Source organism: Chenopodium album, chromosome 5, assembly GCF_948465745.1.
Source record: "Chenopodium album chromosome 5, dcCheAlbu1.1, whole genome shotgun sequence".
Taxonomy (NCBI): domain Eukaryota; kingdom Viridiplantae; phylum Streptophyta; class Magnoliopsida; order Caryophyllales; family Amaranthaceae; genus Chenopodium; species Chenopodium album.
This window is the reverse complement of record NC_137838.1, coordinates 417,807-443,450: the sequence shown is the minus strand read 5'-3', so window position 1 is coordinate 443,450 and position 25,644 is coordinate 417,807. Positions and strand designations below refer to the sequence as shown.

Genomic DNA, 25,644 nt, shown 5'->3' with positions numbered 1-25,644 from the left:
TCAAAGGAGTTTGGCCCATTCTATGCCAAATCGATCACATCATCGCCGAAATCCTCAATATAATCTTCTTTAAAAATTTTAACAATGGGATATTAACCATGTTTACAGAGAAGCAAATAGAGCAGCAGACTGGATCGTGAATGTAGGTCATCTTTTTAGTGATAACATGGATAATACTCTTTGTACTTCCTCATCTTTGTACCCTATTATTTCCTCATATGCATTAGGAATTTCCCTCATGAAGAGGGGTTTCTAATATTTTCTTTTTTCTTACCTTGAAAAAATTTTAAAAATAATTTTTTTTTTAAAAAAAAAAAGAGAAAGAAAGAAAGAAATACACTAATATGTCACATGGGCCTGTATGGCCTGTCTTGTGCCTAACTTTTTGAAGTTGTAGTTAGATAATCATTTAAACGTGTGGGTAGATATATGATATATGAGCTCCACAAAATAGACTAATAGAGCATACACACACCAACAATGGTGACTATTAAAGGATGAGAAAAGAAAATGCATTCGCAAGATCAGCTATCAATACACTATGACCTTTAAACTAAGGGGTCAACAAAAAATAGGCTGTGCTCTTAAATAATGGAGTTATGGCTACGAAAGAAAAATGTAGAGTGTGTTTATCTTGGTAGGAAAAACAGCATAATATTTGTGTATATATATGTGATTATTAGATTCTCCTGTACAATGAGATTATATAATATTTGCAGGTTCGAAAAGAATGACAGATGGGCTAATGATTGATGGAGGGTTGATGATTGATGGATTCGAAAAGGTGGAAAAAAAAATGATGGGGACATAAGATTAGAGCATATAAGATTCAAAAAAATGAAGAATTTCCAATTGCAACACTTGTGTTACTGCTGTTACGTACAATTATGGGAGGATATTAGAGATATGATATATCGGAATATATGTGTTATATTTTCCGTTTTGATATAATTAGGAGAATAATATATTTAGAATTATTACTATTTAACAAATAAATATATCTTTAGAATATATGGTTATGATGGTATTTTGCGTAGATTTTGCATGAATAATCTACCAACTCCCTCATGAATGCAACACTTAATAAAACATGCCCGCATTTGATAAGTGACATAAAGAGAGTATTGATCAATAATAATCAAGCCAGACTATTAACTCTTTCCCCAAACGTGTCAGCGTGTCACTCTCACGGGGTTGGGAGTTAGATTTTGTAGGGTAGCATTCAATGCCTTTAATCTTGGGATATAATTCACGCAAACTTTTCTTTTTTTCTCCTATATAAATGTCTTAACATTATGATGAACTCATCATCATTCAGTTGTCAAAAAACACAAAACCAAACTTAGTTTTCCTTAAATCTTGTGATATAATAAAAATGGGTTTTCAGTTGAATAAACAACAAGCACAAGCCCTAATCTTATCGATGATCATGTCTTTAAGTATGCTTAGTCAAAATGGAGTAGAGGGAACAATAGCGAGTTTTGTGTTCGGAGATTCACTAGTAGATGCAGGAAATAACAACTACTTTATATCGTTATCGAAGGCGAATTACGTGCCTAATGGTATCGATTTCGGAAGGCCGACGGGAAGGTACACCAATGGACGTACCATTGTTGATATCATAGGCAAGTTCTACATACTCCACAAATAATGTAGTTTTTAGTACTCTATTTTCTGTTTTTGAGACTTGCCTTTTTTTTTTCCTAAAAGAAGTGATGATAAAAACCACTTTGCTTTCGTTTCTCCTAAGCTTCACGTGTTTTTTTAGGAAGAATGTGCATATCATCGACTTGAAAAGGAAAGGCACATATCATATGCTAAATTTGGTATTTTAAAATGTTCAAGCTAAGTAATAATTCATGTATTGGTGAAATCTCATCTACATCATTACCATTTTAACAATATGGGCTCAGCTCATGTGTGTGAGTAAAAGCGTCGTATATTTTCTAGTTTGTCGACTTCATTTAAGTTTATTCATATATAACAACATGCTAATCCGTGTCGAATCTATTTACTTATTTATTATTGTGTTATTTATTTATTTATTATTGTGTGAATTAAGCCCAGCAGCTGGGATTAGCAGGATTTAGCCCACCATACTTGGCTCCAAGCACAAAAGGGAGTGTGATTATGCAAGGAGTCAATTATGCTTCTGGTGGCGGTGGCATTCTCAACCATACTGGCGCCATTTTTGTAATTAAGTCTTCTTTTTTCTTACTATTATATCTCATAATCGTCACAATCATGAATAAAATAAATCACTCTACATATTTGTATTATTTTAAGAAATGTGACAACTTTTTATTTTTCCTAAATATATGATTGTGTATACTGCATAGTGCTAACGTGATAATGTGATATGTTTCAGGGTGGGAGATTAAATCTTGACGCGCAATTGGATAACTTTGCAAACACAAAGCAAGATATTATCTATAGTATAGGAGAAGAAGCAGCAAATGAGCTTTTAAATAAAGCCTTGTTTACAGTAAATATGGGTGCCAATGACTTCCTTGACAATTACTTAACTCCAATAGTTTCAAATCTAGAGCAGAAGTTGGTGTCTCCTGATGCTTTTATAGGTGCTATGATATCAAAATACAGTTTACAACTTACGGTAAGATAATATGACTATATTAAGGATAATAAGTATTGTCAAAGTAAAATATGACAATAACGAAAAAAAAAAAAAGTTATAGAATCTAAAAATGGAAGAAGTAATAATTTCAAAGTATGTGACATATTCGCTTGTCCATTTGTTTACACTATAAAATGGACGCAATTAGAACTTTAATATAATTTTTGAAAATTTTAATCCAACATAAATTATACAAGTATATTATTCGAGAAACTATAAAATAAGGATAAAAATTACATAAATATAACTTAAATTTTATAAATTAATAAAATGTTGATAATAATTAATTAATTGGAGAAAAATAAGTCAATGATGAACTATATAGTCATTAAAACATTATGGTAGTCCTATTTCAAACGATCATTACAGAATTTATTTTCATGGTCCCGGACAATCACATTAATGTAAATAATAAGTTGTGAGGGTTCATGTGGTTTTGAACAGAGACTTTACAACATGGGAGCAAGGAAGATAGTAGTAGCAAATGTTTCACCAATTGGTTGCATACCTTTCGAGAGGGATGCGAACCCATCAGCGGGAGATGATTGTGTTGAATTCCCTAATCAATTAGCTCGATCATATAATCTCCGATTAAAGAGCCTAATTACAGAACTAAGCAACAACCTCGATGGATCTAAGTTCGTTTATGCAGATGCTTACAACATCGTTAGTGAAGTCCTCGATAATTACCAAAGTTATGGTAAGCTCACTTGTTAATTGCATGAATGTATTATAGTCTTTAATTTAAAAATGCACTTATTTAGGTGTACATTACATAAAATTTATTTGCGAGTTATAATGTATGGTGACAGGTTTTGAGAATGCAAATTCAGCATGTTGCTATGTGGGTGGGCGTTTTGGAGGTTTAATTCCATGTGGTCCGCCATCTAAATATTGCAGTGATAGGTCTAAGTATGTGTTTTGGGATCCATATCATCCATCGGAGGCTGCCAACTTATTGTTTGCCAATCGTCTGCTTGATGGGGATACCAATTACATTTCACCTATTAACATTCGTCAGCTGGTTAACTCTTAAAACTCTAAACGGAAAGTTAAATGAATTTTTTGAAACGGTTGGATCGGAGTTCTAGTAGATCAATGATACATTTTTACGTAGTGTAGTAATTAATTATTAAGGGTCCTCAAGGAAAGCTAGCTATTAATTTTTGTATCTTTATGATCCCATTATTCTTTTGAAGATATGGAAATGTAAGTGCTATTCACTCTTGATGACTTGGTTATTTTGTATGTTTGAAAATTATGGAAGTTTCAGTATAAATTAAGTTTGCTATAAATAGCATTACAAAGTATGTATGGAAGAGGCCTAGTGACATATACACAAAGCTAATGTAATAAAAACCTAATTAAGTATATAAATCTAATTAAAGATAATTACAGAACTAAGAAGATAATTACAATTGTCTAAGAAGAAAAAAAGAATTAAGTCCAAGTCTATCCTATGAGACAAATAACTTAACATTGATATGATTATTATTAGTAATTTTAGGATGTTTAATCTTATCAAAATCATCTGTTTGTGTCCAATTGTAGGGGTGGCATTCATATTAAATATTTAATGTCTTTTTCTTTTTCAAATTCATTTAGTTACAAGCTTTTTTTTTAAATCACTTTCTTTTGTATAAATTTTTTTTATTCATTTCTCAAAAAATTTCTTCTTACCAAAATTTGTTGTTATTCATCACCTACTACATTTGATTTTACCTGATTCTTCTAGGTTAAGAAAATGGGTAATTTTCAAAATAAACAAAGAACACTCATTTTAATGATGATTTTTTGTTTAAGAATGCTTAGCAATTGCAATTGTATAAGTAATGGACAGAATCCTAAAATAGCAACATTTGTGTTTGGAGATTCATTAGTTGACGTGGGAAACAACAACTATCTTGTAAGTCTTAGTAGGGCGGATTATCCTCCTAACGGTATCGATTTCGGTATGCCGACGGGAAGATTTTGTAACGGAAAAACCATGCTTGACTTCCTAGGCAAGATTTAATTTAGTCTGTTATAAGCATTCATCAGTTTTTATTTTCGTAGGCTTCAAAAAAAAAAAAAAAAAAAAAAAAGTTTTTATTTTCGTAAAACTAGGTCTGATCTCTTTCCTAAACCTTTTACAATTTTACACGAGCTTATAAACCAAGTTTGGTTCTAGTAATACCTCGAGTTATTGCATGTAATATGAAATTAAAGTTTTATCTTAGGTCATGTTCACTTCACTAAAAAAAAAATATTTGGTAAAAACAAGTTTAATTTAATAGAAAATAATTTCATTTCAATAAAAATCAATTTCTTTAAATAATTTGAATTCGGTAAATATAATTTAAGCAAATTTAATTTCAGTTGACTTTAATAATATCCGTTTAGTAAAAGTAAGGTGAAATAAACTGGGCCTTATTAAAAAAAACCGGGCCTTATTCTACATTTTAAATAACAATTTTTTTGGTGTTATATTTTGAGTAAACATTTTATTTTTAGGGATATCTAACTATTTATATATATACAGTAGCAAGTTAGCAACTAGCAAATTTTATTTAAGTCATTTTTTTTTTTTTTTTGAGAGGTAAATCAGTTTTAGTTAATTTGTTTGATGTTTGAGTAAATATTATTTGTTATGGTGGATTTAGCCGAAGAATTGGGTACAATAGCCAGCCCACCTTACTTGGCTCCATACGCAAAAGGGCCTTTGATTTTGCAAGGGATCAACTATGCCTCTGCTGGTTCGGGAATTCTCAACGAGACTGGCCAAATATATGTAAAACCCCTTTATTTTTATTTTTTTATTGTTTAGAGTTTTGACATATTCGATAGATAATTAATTAATTACTACTCCCTTCGTTTTTAAATTAAAATATTTTCACCCAAACTCACTTAAGTAGTACCTAGTGTACTAATGTGAGTAATGTTACCCATGTTATTAGATTGGGAGGATAAATTTTGACGCGCAACTCGATAACTTTGCAAACACAAAGAATGATATGATCTCCCTTATAGGAGCAGCTGCAACAGAGGAACTTGTGAATAAAGCTCTTTTTGTAGTTAATTTTGGCTCCAATGATTTCATTGCCAACTACTTTGTTCCAGATTATATTAAAGAATTTTGGCAACCAAAGACACCACCTCCTCAAGATTTCATAGATTCCATGATATCAAAATTAAGACTACAACTTACGGTCAGATTCGTACCAAAATTAATATTTATACGTAGTATCATATATTCTTTTATGGGGGTCCATAAGAATTAGGTCACATGTTGATTTTTGGAACGGATTATGTACGCTAATATGAGTCAATGTGGTTTGGAACAGAGACTCTTCAATATGGGCGCTAGGAAAATAGTAGTTCCAAATGTTGGACCGATTGGGTGCACGCCTGCTGAGAGAGAATTTAACGGAAAATTGAAAAATTCTGATTGTGTTGCATTTCCTAATCAGATAGCTCAATCATATAATGTTCAATTGAAGAACCTTCTTACAGAGTTAAGCAACAATCTTAAGGGATCGATATTCCTTTATGCTTATGCTTATCGTATTTTCAATGACATCGTCACTGATTACAAATCTTATGGTACGTTTTAAATTTACTTTTAATTTATGTTTAACTTTAACTTATATGTTCGAGTGTAGCATAAATTAGAACTCAAAGATAAACTAACAACATTTTCTCTACTATGTTATATATGTACTCGAGTGTACTAGTATACTGTATACTACAATAAGAGGTGTCAATTCGGTACATGTGTCGGGTTTGGTTAAGTTGGGTCGGGATGTATGTCCATCTCTAATTCTCTATTTCTAATGTTAGTTTGGTATGAAATGGAATGGAATGTGGCAGGTTTTGAAGTACCAGATACAGCATGTTGCACTGAGGGTGGACGTTACGGGCAAATAATTGTTTGCAATCCAACATCTACATATTGCAAAGATAGAACAAAGTACGTGTTTTGGGACTTGTTTCATCCAACTGAAGCTACTAATTCGATAATTATTAAACGTCTCCTTGATGGGGATATCAATGACATTTCACCTATGAACCTTCGCCAATTACTCAGCTTATAAAACCTCGATTAATCTACTACAAATATTACTCGTATATATATTGTGTGATACATTATTACATATAAGTGTATTAATGTTATCGATGTATATATTGGAGTGTTAATCATTATCATTCAAAAGACATTTTGAACTGTTAATAAGTAGAGTATCATTTAAAAGACGAGATGCAATTTTTTTTTGCAATTTGGCAATTCTAATTATTTAACTTTTTTATTTTTTATTTTGGTGCATACGAGGGGCAAGGCCCCGGGAAAAAAACACAACTTTATTAATTTACTCCGTATTTAACATTTTTTAAATAAAAATGATGTGAAACAATTCAATGACTAATTATGAACTATGTCTTCTTTGGGCTAATAAGAAGACTGATCTCGACTATATTCACAATTGTTATGCAACTAGAACAATAGAAGTGTCGTGCTAAAAGTATTAATGTTCAAGAACACACGTAGGGAGTGTTTGTTAGGTGCAAAATATTTTTCAGGAAAATAATTTTCTATTTTCTCAAATATTTTTCTTGTTTAATATTTTTCTCATTTGTGAAAATAAATTGTTGAAGATGGAAAACATTTGCCAAAGAAAGTATAATTACTTTTTTTTTTCCCTCCTTATTCTTTCCTCCTATTTATCCTCACACTTCCACTATCAATGTCTTTTCTCTATAGTTCTCTTGCAAAGAAAAAAAAAAAAAAAAAAAAAAAAAAAACTAATTTACAAATCCTTGAAAATATACTTCAAAATCGTTTCATATTCAATAATTTCATGAAAATTAAACCTTTCCTAAATTTCTAAAAAAATTCGTGAATGGCTTTGGACTTTTGGTTGACAACTTGGAAATAATACGACTATAAAATATCATGAGTTTTCACCTGTTGGCTTTCTATTATTCTATCCAAAAAATAGTTTATTAAAAAGTATCTCAAGTGACGGAAGCAGTGACAATATAATTCAAAAGCAACAACGATGAATTTATTACGTGCGAAAAAAAATAATTGATCACTCAAAAACAAACACTTTTTAAAAAAAAAAAAAAAGTAGTACTCCACTTGTTTTCTCTGTTATTCCTTGGAGTCCAAGAAAATAAGACAGAGGATCATATTAGCTTCAATAATAATAAATCTATACTAATCTATTAAAAGGCGTTACTAACAACGATTCTGTGCCACATAAACCACGCCACATCATCTACAAGGGGATTCACAACCAACCTCTTATAAGAAGGATGGTTGTTTAACCATATAAGCTAATTATTACTTATGTTATGAACATAAAAATAAATGTATATAATTGTTAATTATATAAGGTCAATTTTTAAAAAAAAAAAAAAAGATTTAAAAATCAAATACATATAATTACAAGGAAAAATTAAAGTGGCAACCTGGTGCAACGTCCGGGCTACACACTAGCTGTACTTTGATATCTTTGTCACTTCGCCACAATAAGAAATTAAACGATTTCTAACACGCACGACCAAAATGAATGAAATTACTCCGTGGCTTCGTGCTCATTTAAGTTAAAAAGTACTTCATCATTAATTCATTATTGTGCTATGTAAAATTCTTGCAGCTCCTAATTAATTCATTTTTGTATTGTGCTTAATCGGTCCTTGTGAATTTTTATTTTTTATTTTTTTTTGTGCTTAGAGATTAGCCACACGGGTGGGTGATGAGAATCGATCCCAAGATCTCTTGAAATCGGGAGGGGGGCTCTAACCACTTGAACTATCCCTCACTCTCGGGCCTTGTGAATTATGATAGTCTAATTCAGATAAATTGTTACATATATATATATATATATATATATATATACACCCGAGTACACAGTACACCTAAGAATATTGTCCGTTCATTTTGATGATTATTGATCATTTAATCATCAAATGAGCAAAAAAATTACCCGTGAATACACCATGCATGCATTCAAGTGTATATAATTATTTTCAACCTAGGTGTGCTGGCTTTTCAAGTGTTAGGGTAAAAGTGATTGTTTAAAAACTAAACATAGTGGAAAAACCGAAAAAGCAACACTTTATTGTTAGAATAATCACATATGGTCTTCTTCATTTCTTACTGTTTATTGTTAGATATACTCATCCTTGGAGTCCAAGAAAAGAAAATAAACGTAGTGGAAAAACCGAAAAAGCGGCAACACTTTATTTTTGTCACTTAATAGCAACCTTTGCAACCATATACAAGTATATAAATTAGATGTTCCAAGTGTATTAATCCTTAGCCAACCAAACCTTTACATTCTAAGTGTATTACCCTTATTAGCCAACCAATAAAACTAAATAAGATGTTTACTAATATGGGTGACCGAGAAGCACAATTAAGAGCATTTGATGAAACTAAATTAGGAGTTAAAGGAATTGTTGATGCTGGTGTCACTACCATTCCTTCCATCTTCATTCACCCAATTTCTAAACGACTATTACCTCAAAAAACAAGCACTTCTAATGATGCTAGGTTTCAATTTCCAATCATTGATCTTTGCGTGAGCGAAAATGATTTGGATCATAAGAATAAGGTTGTCAATAAGATTAGAGAAGCCTCGGAAACATGGGGATTTTTTCAAGTTATAAATCATGGGATTTCTGATGAAGTTATGGAGGATACATTGAAAGGTGTAAAAGGGTTTTTTGAGCTAGATGATGAGGTTAAGAAGGGTTATTATTCAAGAGATTATGCCAATAACAAGGTTGCTTATCATAGCAATACTGATCTTTACACCGGGCCTGCAACTAATTGGAGAGACACTATTGCTTGTACAATGGTTCCTAATCCTCCTCACCCCGATGAATTCCCTCCCCCTTGCAGGTTTGTCTCTTCTCATATCTCCTTCGCCTTATTGTATTCATAATTAGTTATTACATTGTTTCATCTTTTACGGAAATGGTAAGGTATACAACGTAAAAATATCATTTATTATCGAAATATTGTATTATTATAGTCCTTGAGTTTTTTCATGACTTTTAGAATAAAGGCACAATAAAAAAATTATAATTATAGACATTTTAATTATAACGTCATATATCATCATAAATTAAATGAAAATGCAGGGAGATAGTACCAAAGTATTCAAGTCAAGTGATGAAACTTGGAAAGGTGCTGTTTGGGCTATTATCAGAGTCACTTGGGCTGCAACAAACCAATTTATGTGACATTGGTTGTACCGAAGGCCTAAACGTTGTGGGTCAATATTATCCGGCATGTCCACAACCCGAATTAACAATGGGTACTGCAAAACATGCTGATAGTGTCTTCTTAACTATTTTGTTACAAGATCAAATTGGTGGTCTCCAAGTTCTTCATCATGACCATTGGGTTGATGTTCCTCCTACTCCCGGAGCTTTAGTCATTAATATAGGAGATCACTTACAGGTAAACAAGTTTCAAATAATGCATACTACCTCCGTTACACATTATTTGTAGCAGTTAGACATTTTTCCTCTCTACTTTATGTTAAATCGTTGTAAATAATATGTAACGGAGGTAGTATTTTGAGATAACAATCAATTGAGTTACGAATTTAATGTATAGCTTTTATTTTCAGTTGGTATCAAACGATAAATTCAAAAGTGTGGAACACAGAGTACTTGCTAACTACAAAGGACCAAGAGTATCGGTGGCTTCCTTTTTCACCACATTTTATCAAGAGACTTCTACAAAGTTTGGGCCCATCAAAGAACTATTATCAGAAGAAAATCCTCCAAAGTATCGTGAGATTACGGCGAAAGAGTATAATACCTACTTCTTGGAAAAAGGACTTGATGGCACCTCTCCCCTCTTACATTTCAGACTTTGATCTACATTAATTTAAGTTCGTGCAAGTAGTCCCTCTGTCCTTTAGAGAGGGATTGAGCATAGATTTCACTACATATATTTTAGTGAACCTTTTTTAATTTCAAAGTTCAATTAATTTATTTAACTTGTTGGACGTAGTTATGTTTAGTGGATAGTGTACCAGCTTAGTTAGCTTGGACTCATAGGACACCTAGGAGTTTGGTTGTGCAAACGTATACCTCCATATTAGCTTGTTGTTGGACAAACGTAGACCTATCATAGCCAATAGCATTCACCAAGTGGGTGCCTCCTCGAAACCATGGTGATGATGGCTGATAAATGCCCTAATTAATTGAAATGAAATTATTATTATGTCCTTAATTACACCTAATTAATGATATAAATAAATAAAAAGTAATTAAACATACTCTTTGATAGTTGGTCAACCCTCGATCACATTCTATTGCCGCCATTACAGGTTATTGAGCGATTCCTCGCACGAGGAATTCCTCCCGTAATGGGTAAATTCACAAATACCCTAACAGTGGAGCAAGGTCTCCAAAAGATTCAAATGCATCCTTTTTATCACGAGGTTAGAAGACCCCGTTACGCATGCAATATTGCATTGCGAATGCGGGATCTCCCCATGTATTTCTATGTTACGTGGTAATCACATCCTACCAACTCATCATAGTTTGGCACAAACTCTTTTCCAATCAACTTCCCGTAGGCCCGTATATTGTACAAAAACGAAGCCAACCAGCATTGACCTATAATTAAAAACAAGAATTTATTATGTTTTTAGAGCACTTACTATCAAGGTTTTACAAACAAATTTCTAACCATCCCGTAAAACACTGATGAACCATGAAAAATTACGTAAAACTATATGGTTAATTAACAAATTACGTAAAAATATAATTAATTATATATTTATTTATCGCCAAAAATAATTTTTATATTATCTTTTTTGGGTAATCAATTCAATGTAATGTACAAATTAGAAAATGTTTTTAATGCGAACTTAATATTAACTAAACACTTGTGTGTTTGATGTAGATAATGATGTGAGTGTTATCTTTAATGTGAAGAATTTAATTATAGTTATATAATGTGGGTTTTGCTTTGTATTTGAAATGAATTTAAGAATATCAATTAAGCATTATTCTGATATAGTGTTTTCTTGCATCCCTCCCTTGTTTGTGAGGATGGATAATTATTATGTTTCCATTTTCTCCAATATAATCAACGGAAATTTTATGAAATGTCCTTGAGTAATTTTTTTATTTACCAAATACCCATCAAAACTTTCAAATACACCAAATACTCCCCAAATGCCCTTAATCATTGATGACTAATATGCCACGTGGCAGCCTCTAATTTCTATAATTTGTGTTTGTTTTATCAATACAAGGTAGGAGACACACGCAAAATTGCGTGTGCAAGATAAGAAAGCTATATGACTTGATTTTTATTTTTATTTCCGAAATATTATCTTCCAAATCTAATATATATATTTAAAGGGGAGTTTTTTCCCGAGTTTTTAGAGAGCCATGTAGGATCTAATTTTCTCAGCGCCATGTAGGATTATAAATCTTAATAGTAGCCAATTAAATAAGAAATTATTAATTTATTTTAGAATTAAATAATTCAAATGTCATGTAAGCAAAATTGACGAATGAGATTTTTTAATTTAAATTAATTAAATATTAAATATTATCTTTTAATATTAGAAATTTTATCTAAATATTTAACAAATTTTAGCTCATAAATACAAAAATAAAAAAAAAATTAAAAAAAAAAAACAAACAAACAAACCGTGCATCGCACATTCGCACGGGCTTCATCTAGTTCTAAATATATTAGTGACTTTATAAATTGATGAAATCATGGATATGACTTCCTTTAAAAAAAAGTTAAAAAAATAAAAAAATAGTTAGCTTTTAACTTTTAATAAAGAATGGTAGTTTATTTTTTTTATTTTTCAAAAAAAATGAAGGTAGTTTTTTTTTTTTTTTTTTTTTTTATTTTCAAAAAAAAAATGAAGGTATTTTTTTTTTTTTAAGAAAATAAAAGATGAGAGGGGTATTTTGGGAAAGAAAAATTTATCACCCAAAACCCCCTTTCACTTTATATATTACTATAGATTTGTAATTTGCATTACTCTATTCATATTCAACACCATTGGGTTGATGTTCCTCCTACTCCCGGAGCTTTAGTCATTAATATAGGAGATCACTTACAGGAAAATAAGTTAAATGCATAGTTTACGATAGCAATCAATTGAGTTACGAGCTTAATGCATAGTTTTTAATTTCAGTTGGTATCAAACGACACATTCAAAAGTGTGGAACACAAAGTACTAGCTAACTACAATGTACCAAGAATATTAGTGGCATCCTTTTTCACCACATTATATCAAGAGACTTCTACAAGGTTTGAGCCCATCAAAGAATCTATACTTAGTATTTAAAAACACAAATTACAAATCTATACTAAGCCACATGTCACCTAACTTTATATACTAAGCCACATGTCACCATAATCACTCATATGCGTCACCTAACTTAGGGTCTGTTATCTTACGTTGAAATTCAGTTCAGTTCAATTCAGTTCAGCTCAGTTCAATTCAGTTCAGTTCAGCTCAGCTCAGTTCAGTTCATTTCAGTTCAACTCAGCTCCTAATTTCCTTCTCTTATAAAATATTCATTTCAGTTCAGTTCAGTGTTCTGTTCAGTTCAGCTCAGTTCAGTTCAGCTCAGCTCAATTCAGTTCAGTTCAGTTCAGCTGAGTTCAGTCAATGAGAACATGCCCTTAATCCTTTCTTTTTAAATTTTCATTTTAATATAAAAACAAAATATATAAATAATGTTTGAGTCTTTAATATTTATGAATTCTAAAACTTACAAATTTAAGTAAGAAAATTGAGTGTTTCATGTTCAATATAATAAATTAAAGTTAAACTAATTAGTGTTAATTACATTAACAATAAAATAGTCTTTTCATCTCCTAAACTTAAATATACCTTACCAATGTATCATTTCATGCCCTACGTATACAATATCTATGTATATATACCTAACTAAATTCCACAACACCGACACTTTTCAAGAAAATAACCTTAGTAACAATCAGTGCATCGAACGGGTTAAAAGGCTAGTTATTATCAGAAGAAAATCCTCCAAAGTATCGTGAGATTACGGCGAAAGAGTATGATACCTACTTCTTGGAAAAAGGACTTGATGGCACCTCTCCCCTCTTACATTTTAGGCTTTGATCTACATTTACTTAAGTTCGTGCAAGTAGTCCATCTGTCCTTTAGAGAGGAATCGAGCATATATTTTACTATATACATTTTATGTGAACCTTTTTGAATTTCAAAGTTCAATTGGATTATTTAACTTGTTGGACGTAGTTATGTTTAATGATAGCTAGTAGAAATAAATGTAGGATTACACGTTTTTACCATGGCTTTTTAAGCGTGGATTTTACGTGTAAGTTTATAATATCGAATATTATGGGTGAATAAGAGAGTCATTAGGCTTCCAACTTATTTCATTAAGTTTGTATTTTGATTTTAATAAGTTATTGGTTTGTTGTGGCACAAATTTTAGAAAATTGTTGAGTATGTAGCTCTTTATGCATGATGTTAAACAATGTTATTACGTTTGCCTTTCACTTTATATGGAAAACTAGTTATCGGTATCGGCGATATCTTGAGTTTTTAGTTATGATTTGAAATTAGTAACTTTAATAAATAGATTATATTTCAATTAATCTTTTTTTTTATTTAATATTAAATGATATCACTTGACTTGACATATTTTTTCCTTTAGCAATTTAAGTAGGTATATGAAATAAAGGTGGGCATCGTGCTGTGCAGTGCCATCGGGGGTTGTGCCTGGCCGTTCATAGGCGGGGCTCGTGCCGGGCCGGCTTCGCAACGGGCCGAACAGTGCCGTGCCAAATTTTGGCACACCCCAGCCCACGGCACGGCACGACCCACGTGCAGGTCGTGCCGTGCCAGGCCGGGCCGCAGGCCAACCCGTAAATTTTTAAATATATATATATATTTTATTTTGAACAATTCAGGTTTATGTAAATAATGTTATTAATTTATGTTTTATTGGCCGTGCCGGTGGCCGGGCCTATCGTGTCGGGCCCGTGCCCATCTCTAAATTATGAAACAAGTTGAATCCTTAATTATTAGCACACTTTCCAACATCACCGTCCTAGCTAGAGTCCTCGTCCCTCAATGCTACCGCCTTGATCAACCGATAGTTGATCTCATAGCAAATACAACGAGTAGTATAAAAACAAAGACATTATATACTCCGTACTATTTACCAAAAAAAAAAAAAATTGGTTCCACCTTCATCCAAAACCAGCAACAATGGAGAAATCCACATCAGAAAATCTGATAATGGTAACCCAAGAACCCACAACTGGTATAGCCCAAGTAATAATAAACCGACCCAAATCCCTAAATTCGTTGACCAGATCCATGATGAGATCATTAGCTCAAGCATTCAAATCCCTCGACGCTGATGAATTCGTCAAAGTCATCATCTTGTCGGGTTCGGGTCGGGCCTTCTGTTCTGGGGTTGATCTGACAGCTGCGGAAGACGTATTCAAAGGTGATGTTAAGGATGTCGAGGGTGATCCTGTGGCTCAGATGGAGCGCTGTAAGAAGCCTATAATTGGGGCTATTTCTGGGTTTGCTGTTACTGCTGGTTTTGAGATTGCTCTTGCTTGTGATATCATTGTTGCTGCTAAAAACACCAAGTTTATTGATACTCATGCTAGGTAATAATTTTTATTTTTATTTAATTTTTGGGGTGTTTAATGATTTGGGTTTATGTAATTGTTGAGATTTTATTGAATTTTGGAGCATGATTCTTGTTTATGGGAGTAATTTGATATCGGGTTCTGATTATATTGATAGATAAGTATATTGCTAGGAAATGGGGATTGTTGTTGATCAATTTGTTTATGTCAATGTTTTATTTGCTGATATTTGGACTGTTATAATCTTAAATCTTAATGAATTAATATATCCAGGAATTGTGATTGGGAGCTGTCCGAATGAACGGAGATAGTGTTGGGTGTATGTAACTCTAGGTATAACAAATTGTGTGATGGAACTTGCAGTTGTCCAACAAATGATTTGGGGGCCTTGGGGCTCTCTGAGAGCTAAAAAAAGAGTCTTGGGTGCACGTAAATTTATGTGCTGCTAGGGAATTGCAAATGTCATTGAAGTAGGAAATTAGGAATGATACATATGTAGAAGCAGAGGGGAACTTACAGTGTAAGTTGGGCAAATTAGGAGTTACAGAACTAGATATAAGATTGCTGTAATTTCATCCACTAATCAGGCACGTCAATTTTGCGTGAGTTTCCTAGTGAATTTAATTATTAGGCATGTAATATGGAAAATCTACTTGCTAAGAATTTAATGATGTTTCAATCACGGTTTAGGAGAGTTTATGCAGAAATTGCTTGTCTACATATCTCTTATAGAGTCGATAACAATCGTGTGGCTCAACTTGCTACACGGGATTAACAATCGTGTGGCTCAACTTGCTACACGGGATTAACAATCTTGTAGCTCACTTGTTGCACGGGCTTAGCAATTGCATGACAATATGAACTTTTTTATAAGGAAATGAATGTGGTTAGTTTCGTGAGGCAAATGCTGTCCAAATTGTTACTATTAATGTAGCCAATAAGATTGTAGTGCCTAAGCAAACTGATGGAGCACAGTGTTAGCCTTGTCCTAGAGAGTTTGATCAATACTATATTAAGCATGAATGTTTATTCAAAGGCCACCTTGTCGGAATAATCCCACTCAATATTTAGTGAACACTGAGAAACAGGCAGAAAGCTAGGGAGACCATTGTAAATTTCGGTGCAACTATAAACGATATACTATAGTCAGGCATACCACAGATAGGCATCCAGATTAGTCCAGAATCAACAAAAGAAGGGTAAAATTAAGAGATAGCTGGGGAAACTGGAATGTGACTTATGGATCAGGCCAAGAACAAAACGAGAAAAGTCAACAAGAGGAATTGAAGTGGAATTCATTCTCTAATTTCATTTTGGAAAATAAATGCAGCTAGTCTAGTGATCATAAAGTTAGGGGAGTATGAAAACATGTGGAAAAAATTATGGAAATTAGTTCCAGATTACTTTGAATCTGGCAGATCAAATAATCCCATCATTTCATCAACCAAAATTGCATAGCTCACATGCTTTATGAGTTGTTAAAGTATTCAGATTAGGAATTGGAAGAAAGTGAAACTAAGGGGCCTATTTTCCCTCGTTTGGACGTGGAATGAGAGGAAAGAATTTAATAAACCTCTTCCAAACAATGTTAGAAGGACTTCAAAGTTCAAATAATAATACTGCAAGCCTGTTCTTTTCCTCACCTCCCCTTCCTCTTTGAATGCCTTGCCAAACACATAATTTTATTGTTTTGTTGTTTCTCCCTCTCCTTGGCCATTATAATTAAGTTGAGGCTAAAAGTCAGTATAATAATCTTAGGTCTTGTCGCCTTTTTTTTTTTTTATTATTATTTTTTTTTTGTTGCTTGTGTGTTGCAGAAAACTACTATATGCTCTCAACTGGAAACATGTCCTTTTATTTAGCTTTAGTTACTAGTGCTTATAATTTTTGTTTAATAATTTGTTCATAGTTTATTCACCATCTATTCATGTGTGCTAATACTGCAGATTTGGTATATTTCCTTCATGGGGACTCTCACAGAAGCTTTCTCGCATTATAGGACCGAATAAAGCTCGTGAAGTGTCACTGTCTGCCACTCCTTTGACTGCAGAGCAGGCTGAAAAATTGGGATTTGTTAATTATGTAGTTGAAGTCGGTGAACTGATGAAAAAAGCTCAGGAAATTGCAGCCTCAATTGCAAAGAACAACCAAGACCTAGTGTTGCGGTATAAATCAGTCATTAATGATGGTCTGAAGCTCAGCTTAGGTGATGCACTTGCACTGGAAAAGGTATTTAACTTATTCGAGCTCATGGGCTTTTTTGTTGATTATGTTTTCTGGTGAGTTCTGGGTAATTAGTTTATGAATTTAATGAGAACCTTGCTTATTAATAGTGTAATTGCATGACTTTCACATCCCCAATGAAGCTATATTGTTCTAGGTTGTAATGATAATTAAATTTAGCATGCTTTCTTTCAAAAGGGTATTTCTTGTTAAAGCTTACAATTTTCTTTCCCATTTTAGCTGAAGTTTGAAAAGAGCCAAGTGGTTGTAAGAACTCTACTCTTGTTTTCGGAGTTACTTACCAACTTTTTCCCATATAAATTATAGTGTATGAGATTTTTTTGTTGCTTCTCGTTTTGCATTTGGCTAGTTGTTGGGTAAGTATGCTATCTCCTCAGATCACAGCTAAAGAATCTATTTGATTGTGAGTTGGAGCTCATTGTTTGGATATCATCTGATCAATTGGAGGACTTGAGAATGTGCACATTTTCCCAATTTCGAACTGTGTATTTGTATAGTTTTATATTTGTACCATTTGAACTGTTCATAATTCTAGTAATGAAAGAAGTTGCAGTTACAAACTTACAATGTAGTAATTGTATGTTTGTATCTCATTTTTTTCCAGGAATTTAGATATTTAACTGATGAATCTGTAATGTTTGTCATGTTCATTTCTAACTGATATGTGTCATTTGCTTAAAACTTACCATGTAGATTATGCTTCTATCTTACAGGCAAGGGCTCATAGTTATTATGATGGAATGACAAAAGAGCAGTTTAAGAAAATGCAGGACTTCATAGCTGGGCGAAATGCAGGACGGTCCAAGCTGTAAAAATGGTATCCTTTCACTTTGTTTTATGTGTTCAGTGATCACTGGAGACAGCCTTTCACCATGTTGTAAATACTAAATACTGTTCTGTGATCACTGGAGACTTCCTTTCACCTTGTTGTCGATCTTGTTCAGTGATCACTCGAGACTTCCTTTCACCTTGATGTCGATCTTGTTCAGTGATCACTGGAGACTCTAAAGTTGCTGCGTATGACATTAAAGTTTCAGATCAATAATCTACATATTGTACCATTTTCACATTAATATTGTAATAGTTTAATAATCTTATTACCTCCGTTTCATATTATTTGTAACGATTTGACATAAAGTAGAGAAGAAAACTGTCTAATCGTTGCAAATAATATAAAACGGAGGTAGTATTACAATAAGTTTATGAAGATATCTAAAAAAGCTGTCTTCTTTTATTTTGTTTTAAATTCTACTCCATACAATTTTAGGATGTTCGAAAAGGTTGTCATTTTTACTTAAAACTTACTCCGTACTACGGAGTAGGTAATATCGTAAAAAGTTTGACAACTACTCCGTAATTCTTTACAAATGACAATGTGACTATGGGTTAATATCCATGAATATGATTCTGTGATATTGGAGAAGTATATTGCTTCCTGTAATAGATTTCCTTTTCCTTCAAATTAAAATAGAAAAGTGCAGAGGTGGATCAGCCAAATGTTTTAATTTTGTATACTCATTTTATTCATCTTCATCATAAAATGAATATTAAAATCTAAAATAGGCAACAAATTTACGCAAGCTTCGTGGTCACTACTAACTTTACTAATGTGAGTTAAGAGTTAGGTCAAAAGTTTCTGCATATATCACCTACTCTTTTTGTATAAGTTTTTCCCAAATTAGGCTGTTTTTCAACCTTTTTCTTTAAATAGGGATTCACCACTTTAAAACCGTCTACCAAATCCTACTCAGAAAACATTCCAATCATCGTCCATCAACTTTTCAAATCAATATCAACAATTAATACTCTTTAATTTAGTAGCTAAACTTTCACTACTACGCACTAGTTCTACGCCTATTTTTTTGTTTTATGAGGTAACAAAAATTAATTATGAAAATTCAAGGTTATTGTAAATTTAGTAGCTAAACTTTTACAGCAACGCACTGTATAAACTTATTGTATTTCCTCAAAAAAAAAAAAAAAAAAAAAGTATTGTAAATTGCGTTATGAGTTGTGATACACACGCAACCTAAAATTAACAAAGTTGTTGCTTTTGGGCAATAACTTTGTAAAAAAGAAATGCTCCACTATATATACCTTTTTTGTTTAGGAAAAATACTATATATACCTAGACTCTAAAAGGAACTAGAGATCTAAAATGTAATGAGGTATCTACTTGCTTAAATATTATCTAATATCACTTTATTATATGTAATCCTAGAGTATTTTTGTGCAATGCAACCATAAGTGTATACAGTATACATAATCATTAAATAGACTTACCTAAAATACACCGTAAAAAAAGTTACTAAAATAGTGAGTAAATTTATTTTTTATTTTAATATCGCACTTCTATTCTCGTCTATAACTTTGGCCTTTTAATTTACAAATAAAGTACTCTATAATACGGAGTAGTACTACTAAAACTATAGTAACATACAATATTATTTAAGCTCAATAAATACGAGTATCAAACAATCTTTAAGGTCTGTCCTCTTCGGCTTATTTTTAGTTCAGTTTAGCTCCAATAAACTCAGTTTAGTTCTTAATTTCCTTCTCTCATAAAATATTTAGTTCAGTTCAGTTGATTTCATTCTATTAGAACAGGTCCTTATTAGAGCTGAACTGAACTGAATATTTTATAAGAGAAGGAAATTAGGAGCTGAACTGAAAATAAACGTATGAGAATAGGCCTTAAGTCCAGTTCAGTTCAGTCAGAACATGCCCTAATATTAGTACCTTCTAAACTCTCGATGTTTTACGTGACATGATTATTTCAAATACGGAGTACAATACAGTACTAAACACATTCGTAATTAATGCAGAGTAAAGCACAAATACAGTCCCTAAACTTTTGTATTTGTGCACTTTTAGTCCCTCAACTTTCATTTGAGCACTTTTGGTCCCTCAACCACCACTCTTGGTGTTTCTGACCAAAAAGTTGAGAGACTTATCCTAATCAGCAAAAGTTTAGGGACCATGAGTTATTATTTATTTTTTTTTTTCTTTTTTTTTCAGCTATTGATATTAATATTTATTACTTAGTTGGACTAAAATAAGAAAGAAAACTTTAATTAGTAACCTTTTAAACACCACCAGCACCCTCCTTGTACCACTACTCTCTCACCACCATTTAGATGTGAAACTCCACCACAACCACCAAAAACCCACTCGACCAACTCGCACCACCAGCAACACCCCACCTAGTAACCACCCTCTCACAGTCTAACCACCACCAAGATCTGAAACCCCACATCACTACCCTTAAGATTGAAATCCCACCTCATCACCACCACTTGAAACCCCACGTCACCACCCACCAGGCCACCAACGAACCGAAACCCCCATATCACTAACCACCATTAACAAACCAAAACCCCACATCACTAGTAACCAGCACCACCAGCGTACCAAATCCCAAACTCATCACCACCAATGAATCGAAACCCCACCTTACCATCACTTAGGTCTGAAGCACACCTTACCATCGCAAAGATCATAAACGCACAACCACCAATACCTACCTCACCCATATTGGTAAAAAAAATCATCAAACCCTATCCAAATTACAAATCGAAAACCTTGAAAAGGGAATGAGGCAGCAACTTTAAAAAGAAGAAAAGGAGGCGGCGATGAATTGACAAGGTGGAAGGCGGCAACTATGATGAGAACGGATGTGAATCGATCGAGTAGTGGTGGTGGTGTGGTGATTGTGAGAGAAGAGGGAGCCATTGTCGGAGCTTGGCTAATTTTTTTTTATGGGTGGGAGCCATTGTTGAAGAAGATGAGGGAGTTGTAAGCCATGGAAAAATTATTTAAATCTGACAAAAAAAATATATATATTATCACATTAAGGTTAATTATGAAAGTAGGATTAAGTTTTGGTTATACTGATTCAATTGGGCCACGTGGCTAATTTCAGTCCTAAACTTTTTTTCATCATCACATTAGCCACCTCACTTATAAAGATTCTTATTAAATAAATAAATCTAAAAAAAAATATTATTGCTGACACAAGGTCCCTAAACTTACGCTGATTAGGCAAGGTCCCTCAACTTTTATGTCAGAAACACCAAATATGGTGGTTGAGGGACCAAAAATGCACAATTGAAAGTTGAGGGACTAAAAGTGCACAAATACGAAAGTTTAGGGACCGTATTTATGCTTCACTCAATTAATGCACTCCATATAATTTTATCATCATGGTTAAACATTATCGAATTACATTAATGATTAAAAATACATGTACTACTCCGTATTAAAGATTAAAACCATAACACCAGTAATATCTCCCGCAAATCTCTCAATTTTTGAAGAGATTAAAACCCTTTCGAAAATTCTACAACCCCAATTTAAATTTCTATCTTCTTTTAATTAAATCATCATACTCACTTTTGACTACTTCCTTAAAAACAATTTTCAACTCCAAAAATAACAAACCTAAAAAACACACACTCCCACTCCACTTTCTCTCTCTCTCCAAACCCCCAACCATGACGTCACTTTCCGACGATAGATTCCCTCAATTCGAGGCCGTAACTGATCTTTCCGACCACCATTTCGCCGAAAAACACCCTAAAACACCCTCAATGCCAACAAACGCCCAGAAAAAGATAATGCAAGAATGGAAGCTTTTTAAGAAGGACTTACCCGAAACCATTTTTGTTCGGGCCTATGAAACCCGGATGGACCTTCTTCGGGCCGCAATTGTCGGTGCTCGTGGAACTCCGTATCATGATGGGTTGTTCTTCTTTGATATTGCTTTTCCGGCGGATTATCCGGCGAAACCACCTTTGGTTTATTATCAGTCATTCGGGTTTCGGATCAACCCGAATTTGTATAATAATGGCCGGGTTTGTCTTAGTTTGTTGAATACTTGGTTGGGTAAAAAGTGTGAGAAATGGGATCCTAATAAATCTACTATTCTTCAGGTTTCAATTTTTTCTTCAGAATTATCAGTTTAATACTCTGTTTTTATTTTATCAGTTTAATCAAATGTGTGATATTAGAGTTGTTATGTTATTTCTAATTATAAAGATTGAGAGAAATTATTGGATTTTGATAAAGATTGTCTTTTAAATGTTTCGGTTTGAATTTTGATCATGAGTATAAGAAATAAGCTGTTGTTTGATTAGTATTTTTAAAATTTTAATTTTCGTGATTTTTCTTGACTTGACCCTACTCCAAAATCGACAAGAAATATTGTTTTATTACCGATACAATGTGGAAATCGGCTTGTTTGATTAGTCTATGCGTGAGTTCTCGTGGATGCCCTCGAAATGACGTGAATGTGTGATGGTTGTTTGGTTCCGGTCATGTTATAGTCATGTTTGTTCAATATAGTTTTGGTTCCGGTCATGTTATAGTCATGTTTGTTCAATATAGTTTTGGTTCAGGTCATGTTTTAGAGATGATCGTTCAATTTAGTTTTGGTTCAAGTCATGTTTTAGAGATGATCGTTCAATTTAGTTTTGGTTTGAGTCATGTTTTAGAGATGATCATTCAATTTAGTTTTGGTTCAGGTCATGTTTTAGTGATAGACGTACAATTTGATTTTGGTTCGAGTCATGTTTTAGAGATGATCGTTCAATTTAGTTTTGGTTCGGGTCATGTTTTATTGATAGACGTAGTTGGGTCATGTTTTAGTGATGCTTTGTCAGTTTAACGTTATGTTCTAGTGGTGGTCATGTGGCTTAATTTTGGTTCGAGTGGATCCGTTTTCTGGCCAACTAGTTTAGCATGGGGTCATTATCGATTAATAAGCCAATGTTCATATTTTGTGGTTTTTTTTGTTACTGTTCTACTTATTACACATGCTCATATTGACTTGAAATCAATGGGAAATTCTTGCAGCTACTCTTGTCAATCCAAGCATTAGTCCTGAATGAAAGGCCATACTTCAACGAGCCAGGTAACGCAGGATGGGCAGGGCGAACTTATGGGGAGAAGAAATCCTTGGCATACAGCGAAGAAGTGTTTGTTCTAAGCTGCAAGACAATGCTTTGTGTGCTTCGAAGGCCTCCAAAGAACTTTGAGCAACTGGTTACTCAACACTTCAAGGATAGCGCCGAGTTTATACTGAATGCTTGTGATGCATACAGGAAAGGGTTAGCAGGAGTTGGGTTATTCAATGGGGTTCTGAAGGGAACTAAAGCAGAAGTTTCAGTCAAGTTTAAGGGGGCGGTGAATCAGGTTTATGGGGAGTTGATGGTGGCATTATCAAAAACTGGTGCTTCTGTAGGCCAGTTAGTCCAACAGTTTAAGGAAGAGGAAGAACAGAAGGCGAAAGAGAAAGAACTGAAGGCGAAAGAGAAAGCTGCTGCTGCCAAGAACAAAGTAGGTGGAATGGGGAAAAGTGTTGTTCAGAAGTTGAAGAAGATTATGTCTCTGGGATCAATATTGAAGAAGAAGAGTCAGAAATCAAAGACGATTCCTGTCTAAGCTGTTTTCGGGCTGCTTGAACAGGACCTTTAGCTATGTGCAGATTATAGAGAGAGAAGAAAGTAGTAGAACTTTTCTGAGATGGTACATACATAGTTGTTCAAAGTAGGAATTAAGATTTGATTAGTATATATTACTAGTATGAGTAGTATTGATGGTATTTAAAAGACATTGACTTGGTTAAGTTATGGTGGAATTCCAGAAGATGGTAGACAAAGGAAGAAGCAAGTTTGAAAACTTAGTTTGCGTTCAAGTTTGGAGAAGTGAGCCGTTTATCAAATCATCAGAATTGTTGCATGATTCGAGGGCGATTCATGAATGATATCTCATCACAACAAAGAATCGATTCTTCAGCTTATAGCTATTATGGGTATGTTGCATGTATTGTCTACTAATAAGTGTAATAACACATTGTGATGATTACAATTTTAATTACACGATTTACTCTAGAATGCAATGTGAATTGGTGAAGTGTTGAGGCCAGGGTAGTAGCCAAAAACTTTGTGTGAATTCTTTTGTTTGCTGTGGTTACACAACGATTTGTATGACCAACGCCTCCCTCCCCCCCTACTATCACAAAAACTCACTTAAAAGAGCCTTAAAATTTTGGAAATGTGATAATTGTTCACCACATCAAATAGGTACTAATCAAGTAATCGTATTATTGTTAAAAAAATTGATATGTATGAGCACAATGATTTAGTATAATTTTAATTTAAAGTCATCCAATTTGAATCTACTTGGTATGTATAATTATTATACAAAAATAGTTTAATAAAAATAAATGAGCGTTTAACAAAGTAGTGATTGGGGTAATTTTCATTGAAGGTAATCAAAAGCTAATTATATTAGAGCTTTTGAAAATTAAAAGTAGCGGTTGAAATTTTATTAAATACTTTTTGGTAAAATAAATAAATAAATAATTTTTATATGTTAATAGCTAGTCGACAACAACTTATCGAACACTTATATTTCAATTATCTATTTCACAGCTAACAACTTATCGACATTTAACAACTACTAGCAAGTTAATAACTTATTGACATCTAACAACTACTTGCAAGTTAATAACTTACCGACATCTAACAACTACTTGCACAGCTAAATGCTACTACCACAACTATATTTTGCCTAACACGCCCTAAGTCTCTCACTCCCTTGGTAGAGAATTCTCAGCTAGGGGTGTGATTTGCCCTAAATGACTATAAACCATAAACGCAATAGTGAAATTAGGCTTGCTTCCAAGTTCCAACTTACCAAGGTAATGATAAAATCAAGACCTTGTTCTTAATTTACATTTCAACAACTTTTTGTTCACCATTGAACTATAATCAACTAGTAAAGAAGTTATTGAGATTCTTAAGCGTTGACACCTTTGTTGCTTCATAAAAAATATAAAATCTCTTTATTACATTATATTAATTTCTTATACATTTTTAGTCAATACATAGTATTTATTGTAAAAACTATAGGACATTTTATTTGAAAGAACACCTTTCAAGTTAAGACATTTATAAATGATTTTCTCTTCGAACAAAGGGTTCGTAACCAGATTCAACTTGTGACATACTTCTGATACCGCTTGATTCAACACATCTAATTCGACAATGGCATATAAGGGACCATCGCTACCCGAACAATAATAAGCAAAGGAGCGACCACTCGACCATTGAAATTGGAC

The 25,644-nt window shown here is 33.0% G+C and overlaps 5 protein-coding genes across 5 annotated transcripts; all 5 read left to right on the top strand.

Annotated features, from left to right (window-relative positions):
• The first annotated feature begins 1,330 nt into the window (after positions 1-1,330).
• Positions 1,331-3,866, top strand: LOC145629933 (GDSL esterase/lipase At4g16230-like). Its single transcript, XM_081682171.1, has 5 exons — positions 1,331-1,625; positions 2,063-2,193; positions 2,369-2,614; positions 3,080-3,335; positions 3,448-3,866. The coding sequence occupies exons 1-5, from the start codon at positions 1,376-1,378 to the stop codon at positions 3,669-3,671; spliced, it is 1,107 nt and encodes a 368-aa protein (XP_081538297.1). The 5' UTR covers positions 1,331-1,375; the 3' UTR covers positions 3,672-3,866.
• Positions 3,867-4,379: 513 nt separating this feature from the next.
• Positions 4,380-7,040, top strand: LOC145629932 (GDSL esterase/lipase At4g16230-like). Its single transcript, XM_081682170.1, has 5 exons — positions 4,380-4,638; positions 5,278-5,405; positions 5,572-5,823; positions 5,959-6,217; positions 6,485-7,040. The coding sequence occupies exons 1-5, from the start codon at positions 4,380-4,382 to the stop codon at positions 6,706-6,708; spliced, it is 1,122 nt and encodes a 373-aa protein (XP_081538296.1). The 3' UTR covers positions 6,709-7,040.
• A 1,875-nt stretch (positions 7,041-8,915) lies between these two features.
• Positions 8,916-10,644, top strand: LOC145629931 (1-aminocyclopropane-1-carboxylate oxidase homolog 1-like). The gene is made up of 3 exons (XM_081682169.1): positions 8,916-9,524; positions 9,767-10,088; positions 10,261-10,644. The coding sequence occupies exons 1-3, from the start codon at positions 9,004-9,006 to the stop codon at positions 10,510-10,512; spliced, it is 1,095 nt and encodes a 364-aa protein (XP_081538295.1). The 5' UTR covers positions 8,916-9,003; the 3' UTR covers positions 10,513-10,644.
• A 4,180-nt stretch (positions 10,645-14,824) lies between these two features.
• On the top strand, positions 14,825-18,768 carry LOC145631389 (putative enoyl-CoA hydratase 1, peroxisomal). The gene is made up of 3 exons (XM_081683462.1): positions 14,825-15,296; positions 17,225-17,507; positions 18,236-18,768. The coding sequence occupies exons 1-3, from the start codon at positions 14,884-14,886 to the stop codon at positions 18,332-18,334; spliced, it is 795 nt and encodes a 264-aa protein (XP_081539588.1). The 5' UTR covers positions 14,825-14,883; the 3' UTR covers positions 18,335-18,768.
• A 3,172-nt stretch (positions 18,769-21,940) lies between these two features.
• On the top strand, positions 21,941-24,455 carry LOC145629930 (putative ubiquitin-conjugating enzyme E2 38). The gene is made up of 2 exons (XM_081682168.1): positions 21,941-22,453; positions 23,376-24,455. The coding sequence occupies exons 1-2, from the start codon at positions 22,016-22,018 to the stop codon at positions 23,961-23,963; spliced, it is 1,026 nt and encodes a 341-aa protein (XP_081538294.1). The 5' UTR covers positions 21,941-22,015; the 3' UTR covers positions 23,964-24,455.
• Positions 24,456-25,644: the final 1,189 nt, after the last annotated feature.